This window comes from Poeciliopsis prolifica, unplaced genomic scaffold (genome assembly GCF_027474105.1).
Source record: "Poeciliopsis prolifica strain line A6 unplaced genomic scaffold, Auburn_PproV2 SCAFFOLD023, whole genome shotgun sequence".
In the NCBI taxonomy this organism is placed as follows: Eukaryota; Metazoa; Chordata; class Actinopteri; order Cyprinodontiformes; family Poeciliidae; genus Poeciliopsis; species Poeciliopsis prolifica.
The window spans coordinates 3,982,754-4,006,951 of NW_026562398.1; the positions used below are offsets into that span (position 1 = coordinate 3,982,754).

General features: G+C 37.1%; 1 protein-coding gene across 3 annotated transcripts in view; it reads right to left on the minus strand.

The window, feature by feature from the left end:
* The window catches only part of LOC129370201 (cadherin-4-like), a 252,522-nt gene that overhangs the window by 62,254 nt on the left and 166,070 nt on the right, over positions 1–24,198 (minus strand). For 2 of the 3 annotated variants that reach the window (XM_055045967.1, XM_055045966.1), the window contains 2 exons: positions 15,563–15,789; positions 8,766–8,963 (listed from right to left, as the gene is read on the minus strand). In XM_055045967.1, the coding sequence (XP_054901942.1) occupies positions 8,766–8,963; positions 15,563–15,789 (425 nt within the window). Of the gene's footprint in view, positions 1–8,765; positions 8,964–10,793; positions 10,878–15,562; positions 15,790–24,198 lie in introns of those variants that run through there. The other variant, XM_055045968.1, reaches the window with a different exon arrangement.

The window sequence follows — 24,198 nt, forward strand, 5'->3', positions numbered from 1 at the left end:
CACATAACTCTTTTGTCTTTTGGAGAAATGATTTATACTTTAATTTAGAATCAGCTGAACCCAGTAGGGATCCCGACCGAATGTTAAATCAGGAGTATGTTGTCAGAGGATTTGTTTTCACATAGTGTTTATTTATCTTTGTTAATGTGTGAAGACTATGCTTGTGAGAGTGAGTGGGTGGCTGAAGCATGTCTTTTTATGATTATTGCTATTTGCTATGTCACCGTTAGTAGTAGTACCTCTGAGCCTGATTGGGCTGCAAAGAGCTGGGAAATATTCTTGCAGAGAATAAACAAACCCTGGCTGGGTATGCCTGATGAACATGTTTACTGGGACTTCATGCCACTAATTTCAATATAATGAGATATTAAACAGTGGAAATTACATTTCAGTCTCACTTCCCCAAACACATGAGGAATCAAAGGGCAAAAGCTGCTGACAAATACATAAATGCAATAGCAATTTGTTTTCCAGTCAATAATAGGATATTGCAGAAGACTCCATTTCCTGCGGCTGATAAATGTAATTACATTGATCTCTGTAATTTCACTAGAGGAAGGGAAATTAGGCTCAGAAGTTACATGCCAAAACAAGAATAATGTTTAGGGGCCCCTTGGGACAGTAGGAAGTGGGGGTGGGAGATGTTAGCAGGGAAAAACAGGAATTGGAGACACAAAAAATCATGAGTCTCTGAAGCTATTCTTTAATTTTTTCATCAATGTCATCAAACACCTCTGCGAGCTAGGTAATAATGTTCCCCCATGGTATTACCCTCTTCTGTTAAATACCCAGGTCTTGTGCACTTCAAAAGATGAGCAAATGTATCATTAATGATCTGACCTGTGAAAAAAAGGCACAAGCATGTTCTTTCATCACAAGGGCGCCATTAGCAGAAATAGCAATATAATGTGCTTTCAACTTAGTCAGCTGTTTTACTCATCCTATCATGACTCTCCACTTGAAGACTCCTTTCTAAAGATAAAAACTGTAATTTATTGTGTTCTGAGACCTCTGTTACACACTCGATTATCTAAATATTCATGCATAGCTAACAGTTTCTATTTGAGATATTAATCTTCAGTGAAAGTTGACTTGAAACAAGACACAATGTCAACAGTCAAACAAAAGATAGAAACTCTCCAAGGATGTATCTCAGCACAGTGAGATACGTACAAGGTATCTTATTGAAATACAAGGTAACAAAGAGGAGAATGAGAAGAATGTCTTGTAGGACATTCAGAGATAAGTCTGTTTCAGTTATTAGCCCTGATAAAAATGGTGGGCCATGGGAAAATAGAAGTAAATTTAAACTGAGAATAGTTCTCAGGAAATTTGGCTGTTCCTTGTCAACTGCAAGGTAAATGAGTGAATAAAATGCAGTCTGGTTAAAATTCAAGAAGTGCTATTTAACTGTTTAACTGCTATTTAACTATTTAACCCTTATTCACCCTTGTAAAAATACATACACTTGTAAAGCCAACTGGTTTTGTCCAAATAAATAAATAAATAAATAAACCAAAGGAGAATGATGTTGGGGAAAGGAGCAAACACAACTACTAAGAATGTTTTGGGAAATTAGGACACAGAAAAAAGTTGATTTATTTGAAGATTTAACAGAAAGTGATGAGAACAACTTCAAGTTGTTAGACACAGAATGGGATATAGTCACACTATTCAGGACTGAAATATTGCTGGAATACTGGGTCAATCAACATGTTTAGTGTCACTGATTAAAGGTCAGAACAGTGTTGACATCCAGAAAAGAAGGAATATCTTCATGAGATTATCTTTAGAGCCATCACAATATTTAAGGCATTCTTAAAATTGTCAAAAGGGAAAAAAAATACAGGCTAATTAAAACATATGATAATTTATAAAGTTGACTTAAATTACCCTCACAAAAATTGGACAAGTTAGTTTTCTGAGTAATGACATATATTTTCAGAGGCAAAGCATGTTATTTTAAGTAAGAAAAGCTAATTAGATTTTACAGTGTGTCCAGCATGTACTGGACCATCCTAATGATCAAATGCAAGAGGCTGTTTTGAATGTTTAATTCAACTCAGCATTTTCAATCCTTATTTGATTACCTCAAACACTACATCTACATTTAGAATTTAACACTGAACAAGAAAAGTTTGTATTTCCAAAGCAGGGAGTTAAAAAACACTGCAAATGAAACAAAACACTGAATAAATAAATTAAAAAAAAAAAAAAAAACAATCCTTCAAAGGAAATGTGAACGAATCATCAAAATCAATACGCAAGACTTCATATTTCATGATCAGGAATAACAGTTTAAGACTTAATGGTGTTCAATGAAGGAGTAGAAATATTTAAGAGTAAAAGGCGATATCTCCATCAATAGCCAGACAGATAGTTACATAAGTCAATCAGCAAACTACATTTCAGTTCAAGAAGGAACAAAAAAGCATCAGAGAGCAATAACTAAATATCAGGATAATTATCTAAGATTTTTCTCTGATAGATTAGATAAAAAAGTTTTATGTCCTTCAGTTTTTTTCATTTTTAGCTTAGTCTGCCTATTAAATACCAACATTTACTGTTGATTCGCTGTGTGTGTCTTTCAGTGCATATGTTTGTGTTTAACACACTTGCCGCAGCACCTGTGCTCCATTTTCTGCATGCCTCTCCACGGAGCATGTAGAGAGAACTGTTTTTTGAACAGAATGAGAAAACTCACCCCCCTCCTTTGAGGCATCTGCTTTCTCTGCGTACATTTACCAGTGATTAATGACTGCTCCGCTTCACTGACAGACATGACACCAACAAAAACAGCAGACAGACAGACAAACAAAAAGAATCCGAGAAAAATGGGGGAACAAAAAGCAACACATAGTAGAAAACAGTTGGCGCTGATTGCATTGGAGAAAATGAGGGAGGACAAAGATGAGTGGGTATAATTGAGAACAATAAAAGCATAAAGAGGAAGAGATGGAGAGGAAAAATGCAAGGGAGAAAACGTATGACCATGACCACAATCAGAGGCATGTCTGTGTTTGTGATTAGGTCTGATAGACTTCCTGGAGAGCTGCGGTTCACTATTTCCCCTTCTTGTGTTTAATGAAGCCCTCTGGCATCTGCCACCCTAACCCTTAGCCAACACCAGCACTGCGCTGCTCCAGTCTGCAACCATATCACTATCCTCCTGCCAAGGCATATGCTCTCAAATACAGGCACTCAGTCACACATGTACATGAATGCATGAGAGAGAATAAGTGTCCTACACAAACAGCAAACAAAAGGTTTTATGAAGCACATGTGGCACATTGGTGTCTTTTTAAATGCTAATTGTTTGGGGTTTAAAATGGTCTCATTCTGCTCTATCCTTGAACAAAGGAAAAAAAAAAAAGACTCTTCTTTTCTTCCCAAAAACTCCATCAGAGAGCCTACTGGATGGAGAAATGCAAGAATGCAAGTATTTAAGGATCACAACTCAATCCACAGCCTGGTCACATTAGTGGCTACATGAAACACTTCTTCATGGGAAAAAAAAAAAAAAAAAAAAAAAAAAAAAAAAACTCATTCTCTGGGCTGAATAAACTCCTTCTGGGAAATAATTCAAATGTGAGGCTACACTATTTCCAAGAAATACATAAAACCCTGCATAATGTGCACTGTTGCATGTGTATTTAAGCACATTTTGTCTGAGTGTTATGTTCTGTCCTGTTTCTTTGGATCTTCCTGTGAACCGCTAAAAAGTCCTTTTCTTGGCAGGTGTGGTATGTCAAAATACACGCACAAGCACTGCATAAATTCAATCAAGCAAGTGAACGGGAGGGGAAAAAAACAATAAACCTTATTTAGATAAGGGTAGACCTACTGCAGAGTAATAAGTGGGAGGAAAACGAAAAAAGAAGTCAGTCCAGGCGAAAGCAGAAACGACCGTGTCAGCATTTCTCTCACTCTGTTTTACCGACTTACACGTCTTGGCTTGTTTTTAAATCTTGGCCTTTGGCTTTCATTTCACCTCTTGAGGAATTCGGACTCGGCTTCCTTTCCAACCTCAGCAGTAAATTTTTTTTCAGCACCAACATTTGATATGTTTCTGTTTTCAAAACTGGAAACTACCAGGCGAAATGCAATGGGCAATACTTTGCAATCTCAGAGCAGGATTGCAAAGTAAGACATCCACTGACCTTTTAATGATCAGTGAATTTCTAATAGTTCTTAAGATTTCTATCCACAATACTTCTACAAAAAAAACCTTGCAAAATGAAATATATTTTCCAAATATTAAACTATCAGTTTGGTTGAAGATTAAAATGACAAAATGATTAAAAATCACTCAGAAAAAGATATCTAGTTTAAATGATACATTCCTAAGCTTTCCAGGGCAGAAAATAGACAAAATCAACTTAGAATGTGAGAACTAAGAACTAAAAATGGGAAGAACATTTCACAACATGTCCTGCCCTGAAATAAACTCTGACCTCTCATTATTCAACACAGCTTCTCGACAACTGTCAGCAAATAGTACAGCCTTGGCTTCCATCGATTTATTGTTTTCAGTTCTTCGTCTTTTTTAGGATTGTTTAAATGGGGGAAGTTACGGTGTGGGTAAACTGGTGGTGGTTACAGTGAGTCTTTATTTACTTGTGCAAAAGAAATCAATGCCTTGGTGCTGTAGGAGAAGTGTGTGGATCAATTTAGGTTTTCAAAAAGCCTCTGGAAGAGAAGAGAAAAAGAAAAAAAGGAGAAAAAATCAATCTCCCTTACATGTTATTGATGGGTGTTTGGCTGCAGAAGAAGTGAAAAACAAAGAACACCTGTTTACTTTAGAAAAATTATACTGCTCAATCTTTGTTTGACGGTTACCTTTCTGGATCTCTTTCTCTTGTTTTTTCTGTGAGATGTTACACAGCTTACTTACCCATTAGTTAAAACAAACACCAGAACATAAGTACTGCCGTCTATTATTTGCAAAGACAGAACGACTGTGCTGAACCTCACGTCTGACATACTCGAGACTGATTAGGCCTAACATGGAGCCTCCTTGTTACAACATGAACAAAACGTCTTGATTTAAAGTTGGAAAGCGTGAGGCTGCTGAACCATTTTTTATCCCCTGGCCCCTCTATTAATAAAACGAAATATCTCTTGGAGCTGTAATGTGCAGTTCCTGTTTTAGAGGCCAGTAGGAGCACTGCCTGGACAGCTTCTCTCTCAAGCCATGTCGAGCTGCTAGCTCACAGGCCAGTCAGAGGGGCCTCTATCCTGACACACGCCCGATATTGTGTAAGTCTGATCAAAGTGACAGTGCTGCAGACCCACAGAGATGCAGGCGAGGGCTGCTGTCACCCCACCTGTCCGGCTGATGGCAACTTGGTGAGGGCAGAGAAAAGTGGTGAAATGCCGATGATGAAGGACCCTGTCTGTACGTCACTCAGGTTAGTGTTGGATGACAGAACAGCTCATTAGGTGAAGCAGGACACAGAGTGATGCCAAATTTAGAGAAATACAGACTAAAAACCCTTCTTTGAAACATTGTTATCATGTAAATGAATATAAAGGCATTGCAAACTTAAAAAGTAAGTTTTGTTTTCGGTGCTGATGGTAGTTTGAAGAAATTTTATTGAGATTATTTTATCTCAGGTTTTCCACATTGTACATTTTGCAAAATGTAAAAATTTTGATACGACTGACAAACCACATTCTCCAAGCACAAAAAAAAAAAAAAAACGATAATTTTTAAAAAATTTTTCCCCACTCAACACTGGTATGTTCCCATTAAACTAATTGATTTTCACAATTCCAATTTGCACAATTTTATGGAGAATGGAAATTCAGTCAGGATGATGTCAGTTTTCCCTTTGATTTGGTTCATAGAAAAAAAAAACAATTACAACAGATAAAAATGAAGAGTTTTGAAGAGTTAAACATTTCCTGAAACTTTTTAATTATAATGGAAGCAAAGCACTCAGTAACACAGAAAATACACGAAACAATATTTCTTTTTAACTCATAGTTCTGACTATTTAATTTGTTTATTGCATTTTGATAGAGCCAGGCCATAACACTGGTTTGACCAGATAGACTTTAGTTTACAGTTCACACTTTAAGTTTAACTGGATCATCATTAAGCTACACATTGTCTGTGGTTATAGGCAAAACAAAAAGAGATGTGTTGGTCAGAGCCTGCTTGATTACTAATATTGCACATAGTATTTTAAAGTTTGTCTTATTCAGTTGTTATCTGCTAACAACAGATGACAACAGAGCAACTCCTCCTTTTTCTACCTAATTTAAATCCTGTGGACTGATGTTCTGGAGAGGTTCTACTTTATTTTGCTTCTATGCAAGCATAATATTTCCACTCAGTTTCAATTATTTTTAAAACATATCTTTTACTGAAGATATGTTAGAGTCGTTTTATATAAAATGGTGAAATATAAAGCATAGAATTTCAAATTTAAAGTCCTCAAGATTTAAAATGCTCAGAATTCAACTAGACTCCATGTTAGGTTTAATGTTAAAAATGTAAATTAGACAAAGCGGGCTGTTTCACAAGAAGATTAGCACAACTTACTATTATACCTGCTTTTTTAAAATCATTTTTGTGTGTCGTGGCTACCATCAATGTCATAAAAAAATTTTATTGTATTTGGTACCTTATCTTTTGTCTGACATAGTTTTGTGGTCTCTGGTTGGCGTCTTTTGTGGGTGTCTTCTGGCACAGCAGAGTCATGGGCTCAGATGGAGATTTTATTTTATTTTTATTTTTTGACAGTGCTGGTGTTACATGGATCATCCTTAGGGAAGGCCAAAAACTTGCCTCAGCCTCTGGTGTTGCTTTAAATAAACCATTAGCTTTTGTGCATTTATATCCTTATCAGAATTTGTGGGAAGGTAGCTGTCAAACAATGCCCCAATTCTCACTAATAAAATTATTCATGTTATTTATTTAACTTCCAAGCACTTGTTACAATCAATTAATGCAAAGAATTTCAAATGCTAAATACTCACTTGGCCGCTAAGTATAAGTATGAAAGGCATATAAGGTTTTATGTTCAGTTTAGACTGAACAGAAAAGGATGCACGTAACCCTAAGAGGACAATAAAAGTTACTAAACCAGACTAAACACAAAAACAAAAAGTTGGCAAAGTCATCCTGATGGCACAGACCTGCATCTGTTTGTTCAGATCTGTAGCTCTCTGTATGCCCACACCTGCCCTCCAGTCACCATTAAAGGGAAAGATGAGAGCCTCAGAGCTGAACAAAGGCATCAGCACGCATCACTTCTGCGTTCTGCTCTGAACGCTCAACTCTTAGCAATCCACTAGCCCCTGACGGACCTATTTACTGCACAAAATGGATTGTGTTTGGCTGCGCACTGTACTTCCAAATGTTCCTCTGATGCCCTTGCTCTTTCTTTCTGCACTATCACCTTTGTTACTCACTGGTTCTGACCACTTCTAAGAAGCAGCACAACTATCCTATTAGTTTATTGCTGTTATAGTACTGTTAAAGGGTTTAGAAAGTTCAGACGGAAATATGAGACAGACAGTACCAGGCTGATGGGACAGACTCCAGCTGTAGAAGCACTCCAATTCAAAAACTCCCCTTTAGACTCAATGTTTTATATCTCAATAGGGAAACAAAGTTAGATGGAAAAAAAAATTCTCTTCAAGCAGCTCTACTTTTTATTTTCTCTGGGGACAGGGTAAAACCTGGATTGAAAAACAAAGAAGTGAAACAAACAAAAAAATGCTTCCTTCGCACAATTTAAACCCAGCTGAGATGAGCTGAGGGAGTTTTGTAAACAACAGGGAAAAGCTGATGGCTAGATATTCTAGATAAAGAAAAGATGGAAAGACAGACTGGGGAATGAGGCAACAGTCCCTTGGAACACTTTTGGAAAAATTGAAGAGAGTGCCACGAGATTTACATTTACAGCTTGGTGATGAGAGAGCCAGAGCTGTCATTCTTTGGTTGTGAATTTTAGGCTCTTTGTGAGTCAAGCCTTTGCACAACAAAACATTTGCACAAACATACATATATTCATGATTTTTATACTTTGACAAATGTATGCGCTTGATCTCCAGCACCCTGCATGGTGTTTTCAAATTACAGCCTTATTAGAACTCAGTATTTTTTTCAAGGAATAGAATTACTCCCAGTTGTTGGTGCTGCATCTCAGTGTGTATATGTATAATTTCACATATACACAGGATTCACTCAAACGAATCCCGTTTTATGTTATAACTTTAGATTTAAACTGCAAATAACTGTTTCATGGGACAAAGGGGATGAATATTTAGTTTTGTCTGTAAACAAGACAAGAGAGAAAAAAACCCTGCAGCTATTCTGTGACAAATTGTGCTTTTAGACTGCATTCATAAAAAATAAGTGGACATCAAAAAGTGAAATTGAACAATAAAACACTTTGATAATGCAAAATGGAAATGCATAATATTTGGCTAACTGTAAACCCAATGGGCCTCTTTTTGTGAGAGGGTTTAACTGCTTAGGAGCACTGTGTGTCTGAAGGGAAAACTTCTCAGGGTCAGCCAGGGCTTTTTAAATACCTTAAGATACTGTAGCTCTAATTACATCAGGGGAGCACAACACAATCATCTTCAAGGATGTGGAGAGCAAACTAGTTATGCTAATGCATTTCTGTGCTTTATCACCCTTCATTACGCACGTCCCCAATCAGTGGTGGCTGTGAAGCGCCCTCGAGAAATCCCAGCTGTAAATTCTGAGCAAATCACTGCTGCAGCCAATCAAACCTGTCACTTACACTGACGAGCATCTGAGGGAATGGTCCACGAGAATTTTCTGCCACATTGATTGGTGGGATCACCCAGTCTCTCTTCTGCCTTCGGAGACCCCTGGTGATGTTGACGTGGGACCCTGGGAACATGATGACAGGAGTCGGTGCCTGCGACGCGTTCTTCTTCTTGTTTTGCTCACTGATGTGCCCTGCTTCCTCTGTGACCTTTAAGAAAAGACAAGGCGCGACTTTAAACACAAGCGTGTATGTGCTGATGATTATAAAAGTAACTAATAAAATACTAAAGTCTCAAGGCAGAAATTCAGATGTCAGAAAGAGTAACGTTTTCATAAAGCTTTACTCATTAGACTAAGTGAGACCTTGTTTCTGTTATTACAGCCACACAAGCATGCGCACGCGCGCACACACACATGCAGCCAAGAGGCACAAACAGCCCCTGGCTGATTGTGGGATGTCAAGCTGTTTTGACTGCCAGGGGTTAATATGGGCCACCAAACTGAAGATTCGCCCCAGATTTTACAAAAATGGGACCATGGAGCAGCAGAGTTGTTTTCACAGCAGTACCAACACAAAACAACTTCTAACATACTTTTTCTCACAAAATACAAAATATTACCTCAATATTTATAATATTACAAGGCTGTAACATCACACAACATATAAAGCCTATGCAAATGGTTATTTCTATACAAACACACAAATTGTTTTGCTTTTTTCTGAGGAAATAATTAGTTATGGAAGAAGGAAATATAAAATAAAGTAGTGGCAAAGTGAAATTGTATTAGTAATTCAACTTGTGTGAATTGAAGGAAAAATAGGAAAAAATAACATGTATAACATAATCTCTGTAATAGAAGCTAAGATTGATCTGAGCAAAAACTCTCGCTAAGCTGCTCTATTATGTTTGAAAAGTGCAGTCCAACCTCTTACAATAACCTTGTTGTTCTGAGAAGTCTTTGAGATGGGAATAAAAAAATATGGTGTTTCAATAGCTCTCTATACCTCCAGCCTAAGGCCATAATTGTAAACTATTCAGTGACATATCATCACCTACACATGGTGTTGCTATGGAGCCGAAGTTCACACTGTATCACAAGCATGTTCTTTAAACTAATTGCTCAAAGGTTAAAATACTCTGAAAATAGAAGTTGTGTCCTCAATGTATTCTGAGAATTTAAAAAAAAATCTGAACTTTTAAGTGCTGACAGGAATGTGACAAGAAATAAAGCACCACCAGGCATCAGACCTGGGCAGAACAGAGCTGGTATTACTTGTTTTGACTGTATATATGAGTGTGAACAAGACCATAAACTTCAGGCTTTGTCATTTATGTAAGATATAAAAAGCCTATTAACAGAAAGCATGTCTGATGTTGGATTTAAAGCCTCTTTTAGCAGACAGTCAGCTGAGTCACAGATATACACTTCAATCATTTATTGTGCTCCTGTCCTCACATATGTTCAGGTCCACCACAAAACTGTCTTTTTGAGAGATGATCAGAAAAGGAACAAAGAGAGAGCCTATTTTCAACCTCTTTACGAGCATTAACTCATTCTTGTGTCAGAACAATCTACATCAAATATCAAGCAATAAAGGCAATGCCACCTAGATTTAGTGTCTGTACGTGAAAATACTTTCAACAGGCACCAAAGAAGAAATAAAGATGTCATCCATTAGACTCCTAAAGCGTGAATAAAGAAATGCAGAGTAGAGGGAGAGAGTTTTATTTGCAGCTGGTGCTATGTGAAGCACCAGCTGCAAATAATTAAAAATGTTGTTCCAAATCTTCAAATATATTACACAAAACTTCAGTTCAGCATTATGGTTAATGACTTTCATTATCTAAAGATTCCTCTCTTTGTTCCTGTGTGCATAATGTTGTACTAAATGCCCTTAATATTTTGATAATTTGTCTGGATCGTTGTTCTACAAAAAATCTACCAACATATCTCAGGGTTTTTAAGCCTCTAAAACCATGTAAGAAAATCAACAATGAACATCATTGCCAAAGGTTGGCATGTCTCCACCACACACTGCTCAGCTATCCTTTGCGCTCATGGTTCATCCTGTTCTCCTTCGCAGTCTTATTGTTCTTCTTTGTCTGTCCTTCCAGTTGCGAGGTTCTGACAGATTCTTCTTAGCAATTAAAATCTAGAACATTATAAAACATTTGGGGAGTCATGGTAGCAAGTATTTGGGTTTGAAAAAAATTAAAAATAAATACAAAAAACAGTGACTGGAAACCACTCTCAAGGAATGTTTTATTAAAGCCCAGGGAACTGTGGAGGTGGAATTTCTGAGTGTATGAATGTTTGGGTGGACATGATGGTGTTTATACCAATGTACAAGAGAAATTGTGTGAAGTTGGGCATAAAGAAAATGGATTAATTTAATACATATTTATATATTATTACACAATGTGTAACACTGTAATATATGATACGATTGAACAGCTAGTCTACATTTCATTTTACAATATCTGTGAAGAAGGTATCAGCTTACAGATACACCACAACAGCTGAGATTTGAATACAGCATGTTGAGAAAATACAGGAGTAGACTACAGAGTAAGGCAACAATTGCTCCTGGCCCATATTGAAAGTTGAAGGTCCTGTACCATGCAGTCTATAAAAAAGTGATTTTTCTTTGACTATCTGTTTGTTCTTGCCTGGTTAAGGCTCCTAAGGGGGTTAGGTTGTATCTGCCAGCAGAAATAATGCTTTCAAGGTTGCTTTCATTAGATGGATGTTCAAGATGAAGACGAAGAAGAAGAAGAAAAAGAAAAGAGAAAAAGAAAAAAGAAAAAGAAAAGCTTTTAAGGCTGTTTTAAAGAAAATGTGTCAAGTAACCTGACTTACGGTTTATGCATGCATGGGTATGTGTGGGTGGGTAATGGTGTGGGCCGTCGATGGTGGGGGGATTCTAGGGTAAGGTGTCATGTTTGTTTTGATCATCCAAACGTGCGGCTTTAAACATCTTGTTCTGCGTTTTCCATTACACTTTCAGTGACAGAGCAAAGGGAAAGATTGTTGCATAAAAAAAAGGATGTGGTTGATGAGGGAACTCTAGCTTGGCATTGGACTTCAGTTAAGAGAGAGTTTGTTAAATTCATCATCATAAGAACATCGACTATGATTGCTCTTTAAATGTCCATGTCAAATATCTTAGAACAGATTTGTATAGCCTACAATGGTAGTAAAAAACAGCTGCATTAAAATCACTGATGCTGATTTTTAGCTTAAAAACTGAGGGGGTTTTTGTGCTCGCTATTTTAGTCATGCATCCTGGAAACTCACTGGTTCCAATGAGTAAAGGCAAGTCTCTGTGCTCTAAATCTGATTTTCTCTTATAACGTTGTGAAAACTGGGCTGTGCTGTTGCAGTTGATTAAGATAGAAAGCTAGAATTTATTTTGGTCAGATTTATATATTTACTATAGATCACTTTGCTCATTGTCTAATTTTATTCTACTTTAATTTTTTTTTTTTGCTGTTTTTTTCTGGGAAACCAAAATACTTGAATTATTATTAAAAACAAAACAAAAAACAAACTACTATTCTGATTAAATTCTGAATTTGGTCAAATGACCAGTTTGTAAGTCAAAATTCACAAGTAAATAGTGAGACTTGCATGACTTTGGACTCAACACTGAGACTTACCGTACCAGTAATGACAGAAAACCCACCCAATGCAGTTGAATTAAAAAAGTTATGCGTGTCTAAAATTACTGATGATGATGATTGTCCACCAAATGTGATGCAAGTATCTATTATGTTTACAATTACTTATCCACAGAACTAGCTTGGTTTAAATGCCTTTTTTTCTTTTCATAAAGAAAATCCTCATTTGAAATTTTTTTGAAAACTGTTTTCTTATTTAATTCAATTATCATTGTCCTATATTAGCACTGTTTCATAGTCTAAAACATCTGATTATAATAAATAAACAAATTAGGACTGTTTTCTTTTTTGAAGTTCACATACCTTTATCTCTTATTTTGGCCACTAGGGGAGGCAAAGTCCTTGAAAAACACTACACTCTTAATTACACTCCTGAGCAGCATGCTGACATGCAACGGCCCACTCAAACGCTGACTCTTTCTCCTATCTGTATACAATGTTACAAGTTTGCAGAACAGGCAATCCAGTCTTCCAAACATGTTTCCATATTCAGTGTTTGCTGTACTGTGTGACAGGTTCACTGAAACATGCAAATGAACCTTTACATTCAGTGCACATTCGACAGACTGGCTTCTGCCAGTACAGCATCCCTATGTGCAAAAACGTGATTTGTCAGTACAGTGGGATGTGACAGATGTGACGTAGGTCTGGACAAATGGACTTTTTTTTCTTTGTAAGACAGATAAAAACTTTGTGATGTTGACTGCAGCTCATGCCTCCATGCCCCACAAAGTAGTGAAACACACAAACAGGTTAAACTGAGATGAATGAGTTGTCAGAAGCAGATGTGAGATAACCGACCAACCCACTCCCACACCCCTCATCTTCAACCTTGCACTAAATCACGTTCCCTTGCACTAAATAAGTGAAACACCATCTGCATATGCTTAGAGGTACTAGTGAGCTCCGGGGGGGGGGGAATTGAAGAAAAAAGAAAGGAGACAAAGCCAGAAAAAAAGAGCATCACCATTGCAAAAAAAACTTGAGAGCTTTTCTCCCCTATCATGGAGCAAGTTTAGTGAAACTTGCTCCTCAGAGTCTTATTCACACTTTGGCAGAAAGAAAAAAGAGTGCTGAAGCATGTTGTAACTAAGGGGTCGGGGGGGAGAAGTTAAGGAATGGTGTTACTTACTGAAACCATTATCAGATATGGTTGTCAAACAGCACAGAAAGACTGGATTTAGATCAGAATTTCTAACAGCAGGTTTTTGGATTTAGTGATTTAAAGGTTGTGTTATTTCCATTTAATCCAGCGCAGATAGAGAGCATATGCTTTGGCATGCAGCCTTGCAAAGCTCAAACCCATAGGCTCGCAAATATAAGACATTTTATGCCCAAAACAAAAGGACAAACACACACGGAACATACACGGCATTAAAATTAAATGCAAAATTAGCATAATTCATACTTGATCCAGCATAATCTCCCACAATAAAATAACATCCTCAAATACATACCAAACACACACTCGCTTAGGCACACCAATGCTATGTGAACAGAAATCAGTGAGTGTGAAATGGATGCGGACCCACAGCCCTGGTGCCGTCAGCCTTAGCCAGCTGGCGAAGGTCCCAGCTCTTCCCCTCCACAGCACCGCCTCCCCAAAACCCTGCATGCTTTGATATCAGCCAGCCCCTGGCTACCGAGACATCTGGAAGTTATTATTCAACAGAGCGCGCCACAAAGCAGCATTTCCATAATGAAACATCACGTTTTGTTTCAGTGCCCTGCGCTCTCCTCCTGAATACATGCCACTTACAACTTGTAGCATACCTTTGACTGCTGACCACACGTCTTGCTCCTCCATCATTCGTCTGTCTATTCAAGTACTATTCATGGACTCACTGGGAAATAAAGCAAAATAGCCACTCATTTGACCTTTAGTACTTTAACACTAAGGCTCATACCATGCGGTGAATCATTTGAATTGCCTGAATTACAAAATTATGTAGATAAAGGCCAGGCTATTCAGTGCATAAAAAGCATATTCATACTTACAATAATAAATCGTTTGTTGACTGAGGTCCCACTCTCTATTTGTCTCTCTGATTCAAGGGCTGATTTTGTGTCACTGATTCAATTTTCTCACAACTACCAAGCAAACACATACAAAACCGTGTCTTCTATGTGTTCTACTTTTTAAGGGATTTAGATACACAGCCTAGGAATCTCAATGCTGCTGAAAATTATTGTGACACTTATGAAAGTCCCAGAGAGTTGTTTTATTTAAAGCAAATTTTGTTTTGTGATTTAAACTTGTGTTAATTATCCCTTAAGACTTGCAGTATTGGAAAATTACTTTTTGAAAGTAAAAATCATTTGTTGGTAATTTTTTTTCTGATGAAAATAGATCAACTTGGAGTTTGAGCTACTACTACCAATTTTCACAAGTTGGTAGTAGCATTTCAACTACTAGGAAAATGCAAAGTTGTTTAAACAATTTGCAGCGGTTTTAAGTCTTTGTATACCCTACATTCTTCTATAAATATCCTGTTTTTTGTAAAAAAAAAAAAAAAGAAAAAGTTTTTATGCGACATTAAAAACAAGAGAGGAAACTGTATGAGAGGTTTGGGTATTATATAATTATAACTTGTATTTCACTTTTGTCTCATTTAGACCTGAACTGGTGAAGAACCTATTGATCCCAGGAAGATGTTGGACCAAGTAAGTGAACACAGTCTCTTAATTATTTGTGTTTTCATTGCTTTAATCTGATTAAGGCTCGTGTTGGTATCGACAATCTGATTTGGCCGTGTGCTTCTGCATTCATGGGGACAGCTTAGCTCAGACTGCTCAGTCTTCGCCTGACCTCTGACAGCTTTTAAATAGAAACGAAAGAGCCAAGAACCCCTGGGGTGCACAGGCGCCGGATGTTTTCCAATAACAGCTTATGGCTAAGGGAAACATTCTCTCCCCCATGTGGCAGTGCGATTTTATCACTTTTAACAGTCTGCCATTGCTGCTACTCTCACCCACTCTCTCTCTAGTTCTCAAATCCCCAAGGAGTTTTGACCTGATTCTGGGCTGTTAGTATCACCAGGCCACTGGAGGAAATGTGATAGAAAAAGAGACCTTTGAGATGATAATTGAAACTTGAAGCGTGATATTTCTGTGTGTAACTCACCTCATTTTCATTTTGCCCTGATGACGACAGGTCAGTCAGGATCAGTTGAACCATAGTCTCCCAGACATTTGTGTGAGGGCCACGCGCTGTCACTTTAAACTGAACTGTCTCATCCAAACTGGCTCCCTGTCCCTTGGCAAAGATGGATCCATCTGTCCGGACATTGAAGACCGGGTCAGTGCTCTGGAAAACCACGGCCTCATTCCCCATGCAGTCGTCAAACGTCACTGTGGACAGAATGATTTAAAAGAGTTCCACATGAAAACCATCAAGGCAATGACAGCTGTAAAATAAAAATGGCACGTATTTTGTTTGGTTGGGATGCAGATGAAATTGCTGCAAAAATAGCTGGAATAACATGAAGAAACAAGTAACATACATGCAGTGGACCCTCACCTATTTGCAGTTCGGTATTCACAGATTAACCTTAAAATTTGGGTTTTTAATGTAGAACATGTCTCAACATTATTTGTGGGAAATCCACCTTTTTGCAATGCTTTTTTGAAAAGCTAACATATTTGGAAAAAAAAAAAGAACAAGCGTTTGTAAGCTAAAGCAGCCAATCAAGGAGTGCTATTTATTTTTCTTGGCCCTTATTGGCACGAAGAGCAGAATTAAGGAAGACTGCTGATAGTTTCTGTGGAGGGACTTAGACAGCTTCGAATGTTCATATTAATATATATCAAGTTCTATTTGGTGTTTTGAACTATTAAACGATGTACTTATAGGGGTTTTTAAAGTGCGTCTCAAGTATTTGTGAATATTAACCATTTGGGTGTGGCTGTGATTTGTAACCCCCACTGGGAGGTAAACTCTATACGGCTTGTGCTTTCTCAGTATTATTGTAAATAGATTGGAAAATTTGTCTTAGAAAACTTGGCTTCCATCAGCTACCTCCACATTAGTTGACAACTGATGTGGAAAAATTAATAACACTTACAATTTGAATATTTTTAAAAAGGGAGTTGAGGGAACCTACACTATACAATATTTTGTTTTATGCTAGATCAATAGTCGCTTTCTAATTGGCATATCTACTCATTAAAACTTTTAACTTTTACCAATGGGACATTATTTAGCACTTCTATAACAATTGACAAGATTAGAGCATACAGAGACAATTTTTCTTTCCACAGTCTCTGTAGATCAGCGAGACTCTTGGGTCCTCTCATGCTTTCTGTTCTTTAGCTCAGTTCAGAAGTTTTCAACAGATTTTATGTCTGGGAACTGGAAGAAGAGGGGGAGTTTGTGTCTGGTGGACCATTTCTCAGATATTTGGCAATATACTTCAAATAATTATCCTGGTGAAAGTCCCAGAGATGACTCATTTACAGTTGTGTGGGAAAGTTTGACAAATTTTAGCATAAAATGTATTTCAGATGGCTTATGGCACCATAGACTTAACAAAGTGCTCAGGACCTTTAGAAGGGAAACCAGTCCACAACATCACAGATCACTCAGCACACCTAACAGTGTCAGAAAACAAGCAAACAATACTAAGCTTTAGCACAAAAACAGCATCACATGTAAAAAAAAAAAAAAAAAACGCCTTACACAAAGTGAAAGAAGGTGGTAGTAGCATCATGCTTTTCTGTCTTTTTACTTCTTTTTCTTCAGTTGACACTAAGATAAGCCAAGGTGAATGTCAGTTCTGGCCTGTTCAGCATCAGATATTTGCATTGAGATAAACTAAAAAAATGACCAAATAAAAAGGAAACTAATATTTCATATTACTCAAGTCAGAGTTTGAAACAAATTTTGTCAAAAAAAAAAAAAAATCAATGAATGTGTATTTTCAGTTTAACATTATTGACAAGCTAAATGATTTATATGCGAGGGATTCAAATGATGTATTATGATTTCAACCACATCACAAACTTCTAAGAGTCATTGTATTCATTGTTTAATGTTTTGTATAAACAATTGATGTCCTCATAATAACACTCATGATCCAAAACTGAGGTTGAGAGTTTGTTTTTCTTCCCTTCACTGACCTTCTCATTTTGCTGAATGACAAGATGCTTGGTTCTCAACCAGGTTTGTTCACCAATTTTCTAGTTGTTTAAAAATGTAAATAACTGCTTTGACTGTAGATATGGGCAAGATTACCAGAGATGCCATAAATGTGGAGGGAGCTCCAAGTCCCTTGACAGTTGGTGGTCATTTACACTTCTTCTCCATTTTGATATTTTGCCATTTTTCAGATACAAAAATAAGTCATCTACTACAGTTGACACTGTCAACTGTTATTTTATAATCCTTTTGACATCACTTTGTTAAAAAAGGACATAATTCTATCCTTTTGTAAGAAGATTTTGATAAGTACATATCAGAATGAGAAAGTTTCTCACTTATTGTTATTTGATCAGCGGTTATAATATCTCGCATGCGAAAGAAAAACACAATCAATGTCATATAACATCTTCAGAAAAATAAGACACAGTTAAAATACATGTTGGATACTTAAGCATTTGTAGGATTATTCATCTGAAAAAAAACTACATTTTTAAGATCAATCATTTCTGGAAGAAACAATACAATTGTAAGGAGCAATACTAGGTGCTTGATCTCCTATGAAAATCTAAAATGATTAAGAGTGGAGGAGTAAGAGGGAGACAAATATTTTCTATTGTGACCTTTCATTCTCATTTACTTCTCCCTAGTGGCACCTGCAGCCTTCAACTCCTCTCTTGAGGATTACAATGTCTAGACAACATATTGTAGGAACCTTGGGCTGAAAGACACAATTCACCTCTATATCTTCTCTTTCTCCCCTCCTACACCTCTACACAGCTGAAACAAGGTTCCAATTACAGAAAGTGACTCTGAGTAAATCCGTCTTTTTGTTACATTTGGACCTAAAGACGACTGTGATCATGTGAGAACCCTCCAGATGTCCAGGCAGCCACTTTAAACTCTGTCAGATGGCACATCCATTCCCTGACAGCCTCTATCGACTGCAGTAGGTGCTACACAAGTGTGCTCTCCTAGACAGGTTTAGATAGGACATAAGAGATGGACTGCATTAACAAAAGCAGCACAAAAGCTTTTGTTTTTTCACAGGATTTTGTTTGTTTGTGTTGCTGAGCAGGTTCACCCCAAACAAACCTCTAACTTGCCAGTTTATGTTTGTCTCATTTGCTTTTCTTTTTGTCAAATCCAATTTTATTTCTCCCCTTCCATTATATTTGCAGATTTTCAAAGATTAGATTTGGAAGGTAGAGTTCACAATAACAAACACAACATTTGGCAAACATGTTTGTACACAAATGGAGTTTTGGAAGGCTGCCTGAATATATTAACAAAAGGGAGAAGTAAAAATGTATTCTCAAAGTGTTGATGCATACCTAAGTTGTGGAAGGCATGTAAAAAAATACTAAAATACAAGTAAAATCACACATAAACATACATATAAGTCAGCCCTCTAGTAGTATGTTGCCCTTTCTCTCCCTGTTCACCAATTACTGTTTCTTCTTTTTTAAGCTAGGCACACAGCCAACAGTGCAGCACTGCAAGGGGCCTGCAGACTGAGTCTAAACACATAGGGAATAGCTCATTTAGAGATCAAACTAAGATGTGAATTTCTTAGTCTTCATTTTTCCTGAAAAAAATCAAATCAAAAATAAGAAAAAATAGAAAATATTTGTATTAACTAAAATCCTTGTAACATTAGGGTGGCTAGAAAATTGAAATTAAAAATAAATTTTTGTGCAGTCTGAAGAGAAGGGGTCAGTTACACCCCACAAATTTTTTACTCTGTGCGGGGTCCGGCAGGGCCGCACAGAAAATGTGAAAAATTAATATTCATTTATTGCCATCAATTGTCAATTGGATTAATGTTTCAACATCAAATGGGTCACACACATAACTTTGTCTTAACCATTCCTTGAGGCTTTGGTAGCCTCAAATGTACTTCTAATTATTTTTGACCAGATTTCGCGGTCCTTTTGAAGACAGGCAATCATTTTGCTGTCAGGTGAAGATGTTAGTTATCTATCACATATAGCTTTTTGAAAGTTGCCCTAATAATAATAATAATAATAATAATAACAATAACAATAATAATAATAATAATAATAATAATAAATAAGGAGAAAAAGAAGAAAACAAATGCAATATATTACAACAGATGGAAGCAAAATATTGTGAAAATTAATGTAAATACAGAGAATATATTTCTAAACAGGTGAGTTTTGAGTCTTGATTTGAAAAACAGAAGGTACATTTTTTGAATGTTTCATAGTAGAAAGTTCCAGAGTTTGGGGGCAGAACAAGTGAAAGAGATGTCTTAGAGTGTTTTCAGTTGTTTTCCACTCATACCAATTTCGAAAAATGGATCGAAGTGCTCCAGGCGATGTTCAAAACCTGCAATGCATTTTATCACCTAACCCTGCTTTAAACATGTTTATAGTGATATCCCTGACCTGTCTGGTATTTTACTTTGTCTTTATGATTGTAGTTTTTTTTTTGTAACCAAAGTTATATAAAATACCTCAAAGACCTTCTAAGAATATCTGCATTCATACTGTGTTCAAGTTTCATACCAGCAGAGCTCTGCCACTGGTTGTAGTGAATATTATCCTATTGTGTACAAGTAAAATGGACAGTACTCAGTGTGCAATTTTGTAGTTTCATTTGCAAAATAAATAAATAAAATTCCAGGACAATTATGCAGTCTTTTGAAAAGTACCCACTACTTTGTATTGATCTGTTCTAAAATACCAAAAGAATACATTAAAGTTTGTGGTTACAATGTGAAAAATATAGAAAATAAAAGGTATCAATATTTGTTTTTTACAGCACATCATAAGAGTCATAGTTTTCAAATGAAATATTGTCTCCTCTCACTCACTGCAATGAACCGAAACAAGTTTGTCTAGCAATTTGGATCTTGCACATTATCATATTCCAGCTAAAACATTGTTTATACTGGTTTATGTATCATAACATAAACCTAAATGTATTGAAGCTTACACACTGTGCTATCCCATTTCTAGATGGAATGAGATGGATGAATGAAACCTGAAAGCTGTTTGTGTGCCAGAACATAATAAAAAATAAAGATACGTAAAGATGGGATCATTCCTTTGAACATGTTTAATTCAACTTATTTATCCATTTTAAAAAAGTATTGCAAAAGAAAAATATGATGTTCAGTTTATCTAAAATGGCAAGCACAACACATCTGTAAACAAGCAGCTCTTTCAAGAAAAATCTGTAAAAGCCTAACTCAATAAGTCAATAAAAACCAAAGCAAGATGTAACTGTAGCTGGTAAGTGTAATGTGTGCGTAGGCATTTATTTTCGGTGATGCCTGCATGTCTTAACAGTGACAAGCTGAACTAACTGCACCAATACCCACACACAAATGGAGTGACAGGCTGCACCATAAAGTACCCAGAGGGTCTTCTTCCTGCACCAATTAAAGAAAAAGACAGTGCCAACTTTGCTTGTCCAACAACACACACATACATGCACACGAACACAAACACTAACACAGAGCCCTCCAATAGATCTTCTTTCACTCAGTTGGGTCAATACTGCTATAAGAGAGATTATAAAAATCAGCCAACAACAAAGCAATGCAGCCCAACGGCGCAGTGCTGCACATTAACAAGTTGTCTAAAGCAGTGGGCCCTGAGTGTGCATTGATCTGGCAAATAAGACAGACACCCCAGTGTGCCAAACAGCTAGCCAAGCACTTCTCCATTGTCTAGTCAATAAGAACAGTCACCCTCTGAAATGTGGAAAATTCTACCAGTTCGGGGTGCCACAGTAAGGGAATAAAGTCTTTAATTTCTTCATCATGATTGTTCCCAAAGCTGTAAAATAACAGTTTTGTGATGCTTGAATGATATTCTAAATTAAAGCCCAACTTCATCTTTTTTTTTTCCCACCTCTCTAATTAAAGCGCTCCTGATCTCATAAAAAGGGAAGGACAAGGAGGAGAGGAACGAGGAGACGTGACCTTCTTGCGATGTTCTTTGGACAGCCTGAAAGGAAGTGGCTGACAAGTGTTGAAAAGGAAGTGAGAAAAGAAAAGAGTCACGAGAGAGGGAAAGTTGAGGAGTGACAGGAAGAAGAAGGTGAGAGGAGGGGGGGAGGGGTGCAGGAGAAAAGGAGATAGTTGAGAGGACGGAGAGCATGCGGAGGTGGCAATCAGAGAGTGCGATGAAAAGAAAGAACATTAAAGACGAAGGGAAAAATAAAAAGAGATTGTGGGCAGATTGTGGTTGCAAAAGAAATATCTCCCGAGACAGCACTGTTTATGGCGGCAGTCGTTCGGATTGTTCAAAGAGCGCTGGACTGAATGCATCAGATGTCACTCTACCCTACAAAATAGAGAAGGCAACACTTTTATGGGCACTGGATCAACCTAATATCTGTTACAATCAGGCTCATTGTAAGCGAGAGGAGGATGATGTGGGAGGAGGAGAAAGCTGATGAAGGCGAGGAGGTGAGGTGGAGGTGGTGGCTGGGGAAGGCTGCGGATGGAGGCCTGGCATCGGGCTCCTGGCTCAGTGAACTGGCTCTCTCTCACACATCCACATTGGAATGGATGGGATGCTCAGATGGCTGTTTAAACAGGTTAATTGGGCTGGCCTCCCGAGAGATCGGGACAGATGGATGGAAAGATAGAATGAGAGAGGAGAGGAAGAGAGCGCAAAAGAGCAGCAAAGGGAGAGTGACGGAGCTCTGAGAGAACTGGGGGGGGAGGAAAAAAAAACAAGGGTCGGAAGCAGTGACGGACAGAGAAAGACGAGTGTGGCCACTGATCACAGGCACCGCAGGGAGTGTGCAGTCTAATCAGAGCAGTGTGGAGCTGTGCAGCGAGCTCGGCCCTCAGCAACAGACTACACAGAGCCAGGTCCGCTGTCCACCACTGATAGACTATGAAGGGGGAACAAATTTGTGATGGAAGGCTGTTTACTGCCATGTTAGGAGCCCATTAGGGAGTATGATTCACTGAAGCCAATCATAAAGAGGTGCTCATCGCTCAGTCCTTCCGAGAAACATTAAAAAGGATGATGGTGGTCATCAGCTCTAAGAGAAAAAAATACTCCCAGTGAAGAAGCAGACAAGCACAAAAATTACATTTAAGCTACAAATAAACGCTTTAATTTATTTCACTTTTATATTATAAATAACTAGTAATTGTACATTGCAAAAAATCTAATTTTTGATGTTTTTCTTTTTTCCTTTAATACATTGAATAATTTATTACATTTTTATCCACCAATCCACCTATTTGTTTCATGTTTATTGTTGGTACTGTTTGTAACTGTAATGCATTTTCATTTATTTTAAGGTTATTTCAGAATAGCAATGTAAGCTGTTGTTTGTTTTACAATAAAAATTACTATGAAGAAATTAAGACAAGGCATGAACCAGACATTGGGTTCTTTCAAACTTTGAATTATCTTCAACTACGAAGCACAAGAAACCCATCAAAGCAAACTACACCACAAAAAAACAACAAAAACAAAAAAACATTATATGTTACACTTTGTTTAAAGCTATTCTTCAGTCGAATTTGTACACCTACTTCAGAGCAATGTTTCAAGTCTGCTTGAGCTGGTTCAATTATCACACTGTTTTATGGTTTTAGTTTTTTTTTTCCATGTCCAAATACAATTGGAAGGTTCACAGAATTACAAGCTGCAGCAATGATCGTTAAATACAAAGCAACAACAAAATCTAAATGAGATTTTTGAACACGTTGGTTTTCTTTACTCAGAGGCAAAAGAGGGTTCCATTAGCAAAAAATAAATTATATTAAAACTACAACTTCTGAGAAAACAAGCAAATAAAAGCCCAATACGTGTGAAAATGAGAAAAACACTTTCCTCTTAAAAACAGTAAATATATTTTGTGAACTCATCATATTCTGAATGTAATTATGAAACAAACCTCTACACCTCCGCAGTGTTGTTAGTACAATATGCACAGTACAGAGTGTGCATCTTAAAGAAAACACAACAATGTCCTGTGTCCTGAAAATGGATGGACCGCTGTGTCTTATGTAAAATTAAATAGCTTTACTCTGTGTTTTGTTTGGCTGAACATCGATACACTTTACTTCACCGCTCCACTGTCAAAAAATCCAAAGTGTCAGCATAAAATATTAGAATCTTGGTCTGCTGTTTCTGCATTAAACTTTAACTCAGCCAAGAATTTGATACAAGAATGGACCCGAGGCAAACATAATTCATTTGGTGTGTGGATGCCCAGAATAAATGTTGAGTCATGCAAACATATAAAGAAGTGATAAAACTTCACAAAGTATTTGCTTATTGTAAATATACCAGTAATCAAAATAACATCTCTAGAAAGTGGAAAAGAATTGTGATATTGAGAGTGCTGTTTTTAATGTGCTTTGTGATTACATTTCAGAATAAGTGTGATTATTGTTTTAATTAAGAGTTATTCACTTTAAATTGTGCTGGACACTTTAATTTGCAAGGATTAATTGATATCAAAAGAGTTAGCAGGAATTCTACCATTATCCTAATTAAGATGAGTCTACAAGTCACACTTAGTGGGTAAGGAGAAAACTCATCTAAAGTTAATCACTAGGCTCCCTTGACCCATTCTGGCCTTTTTGAAACTGAGGTTTGTTGGCTCATCAAGGGTCT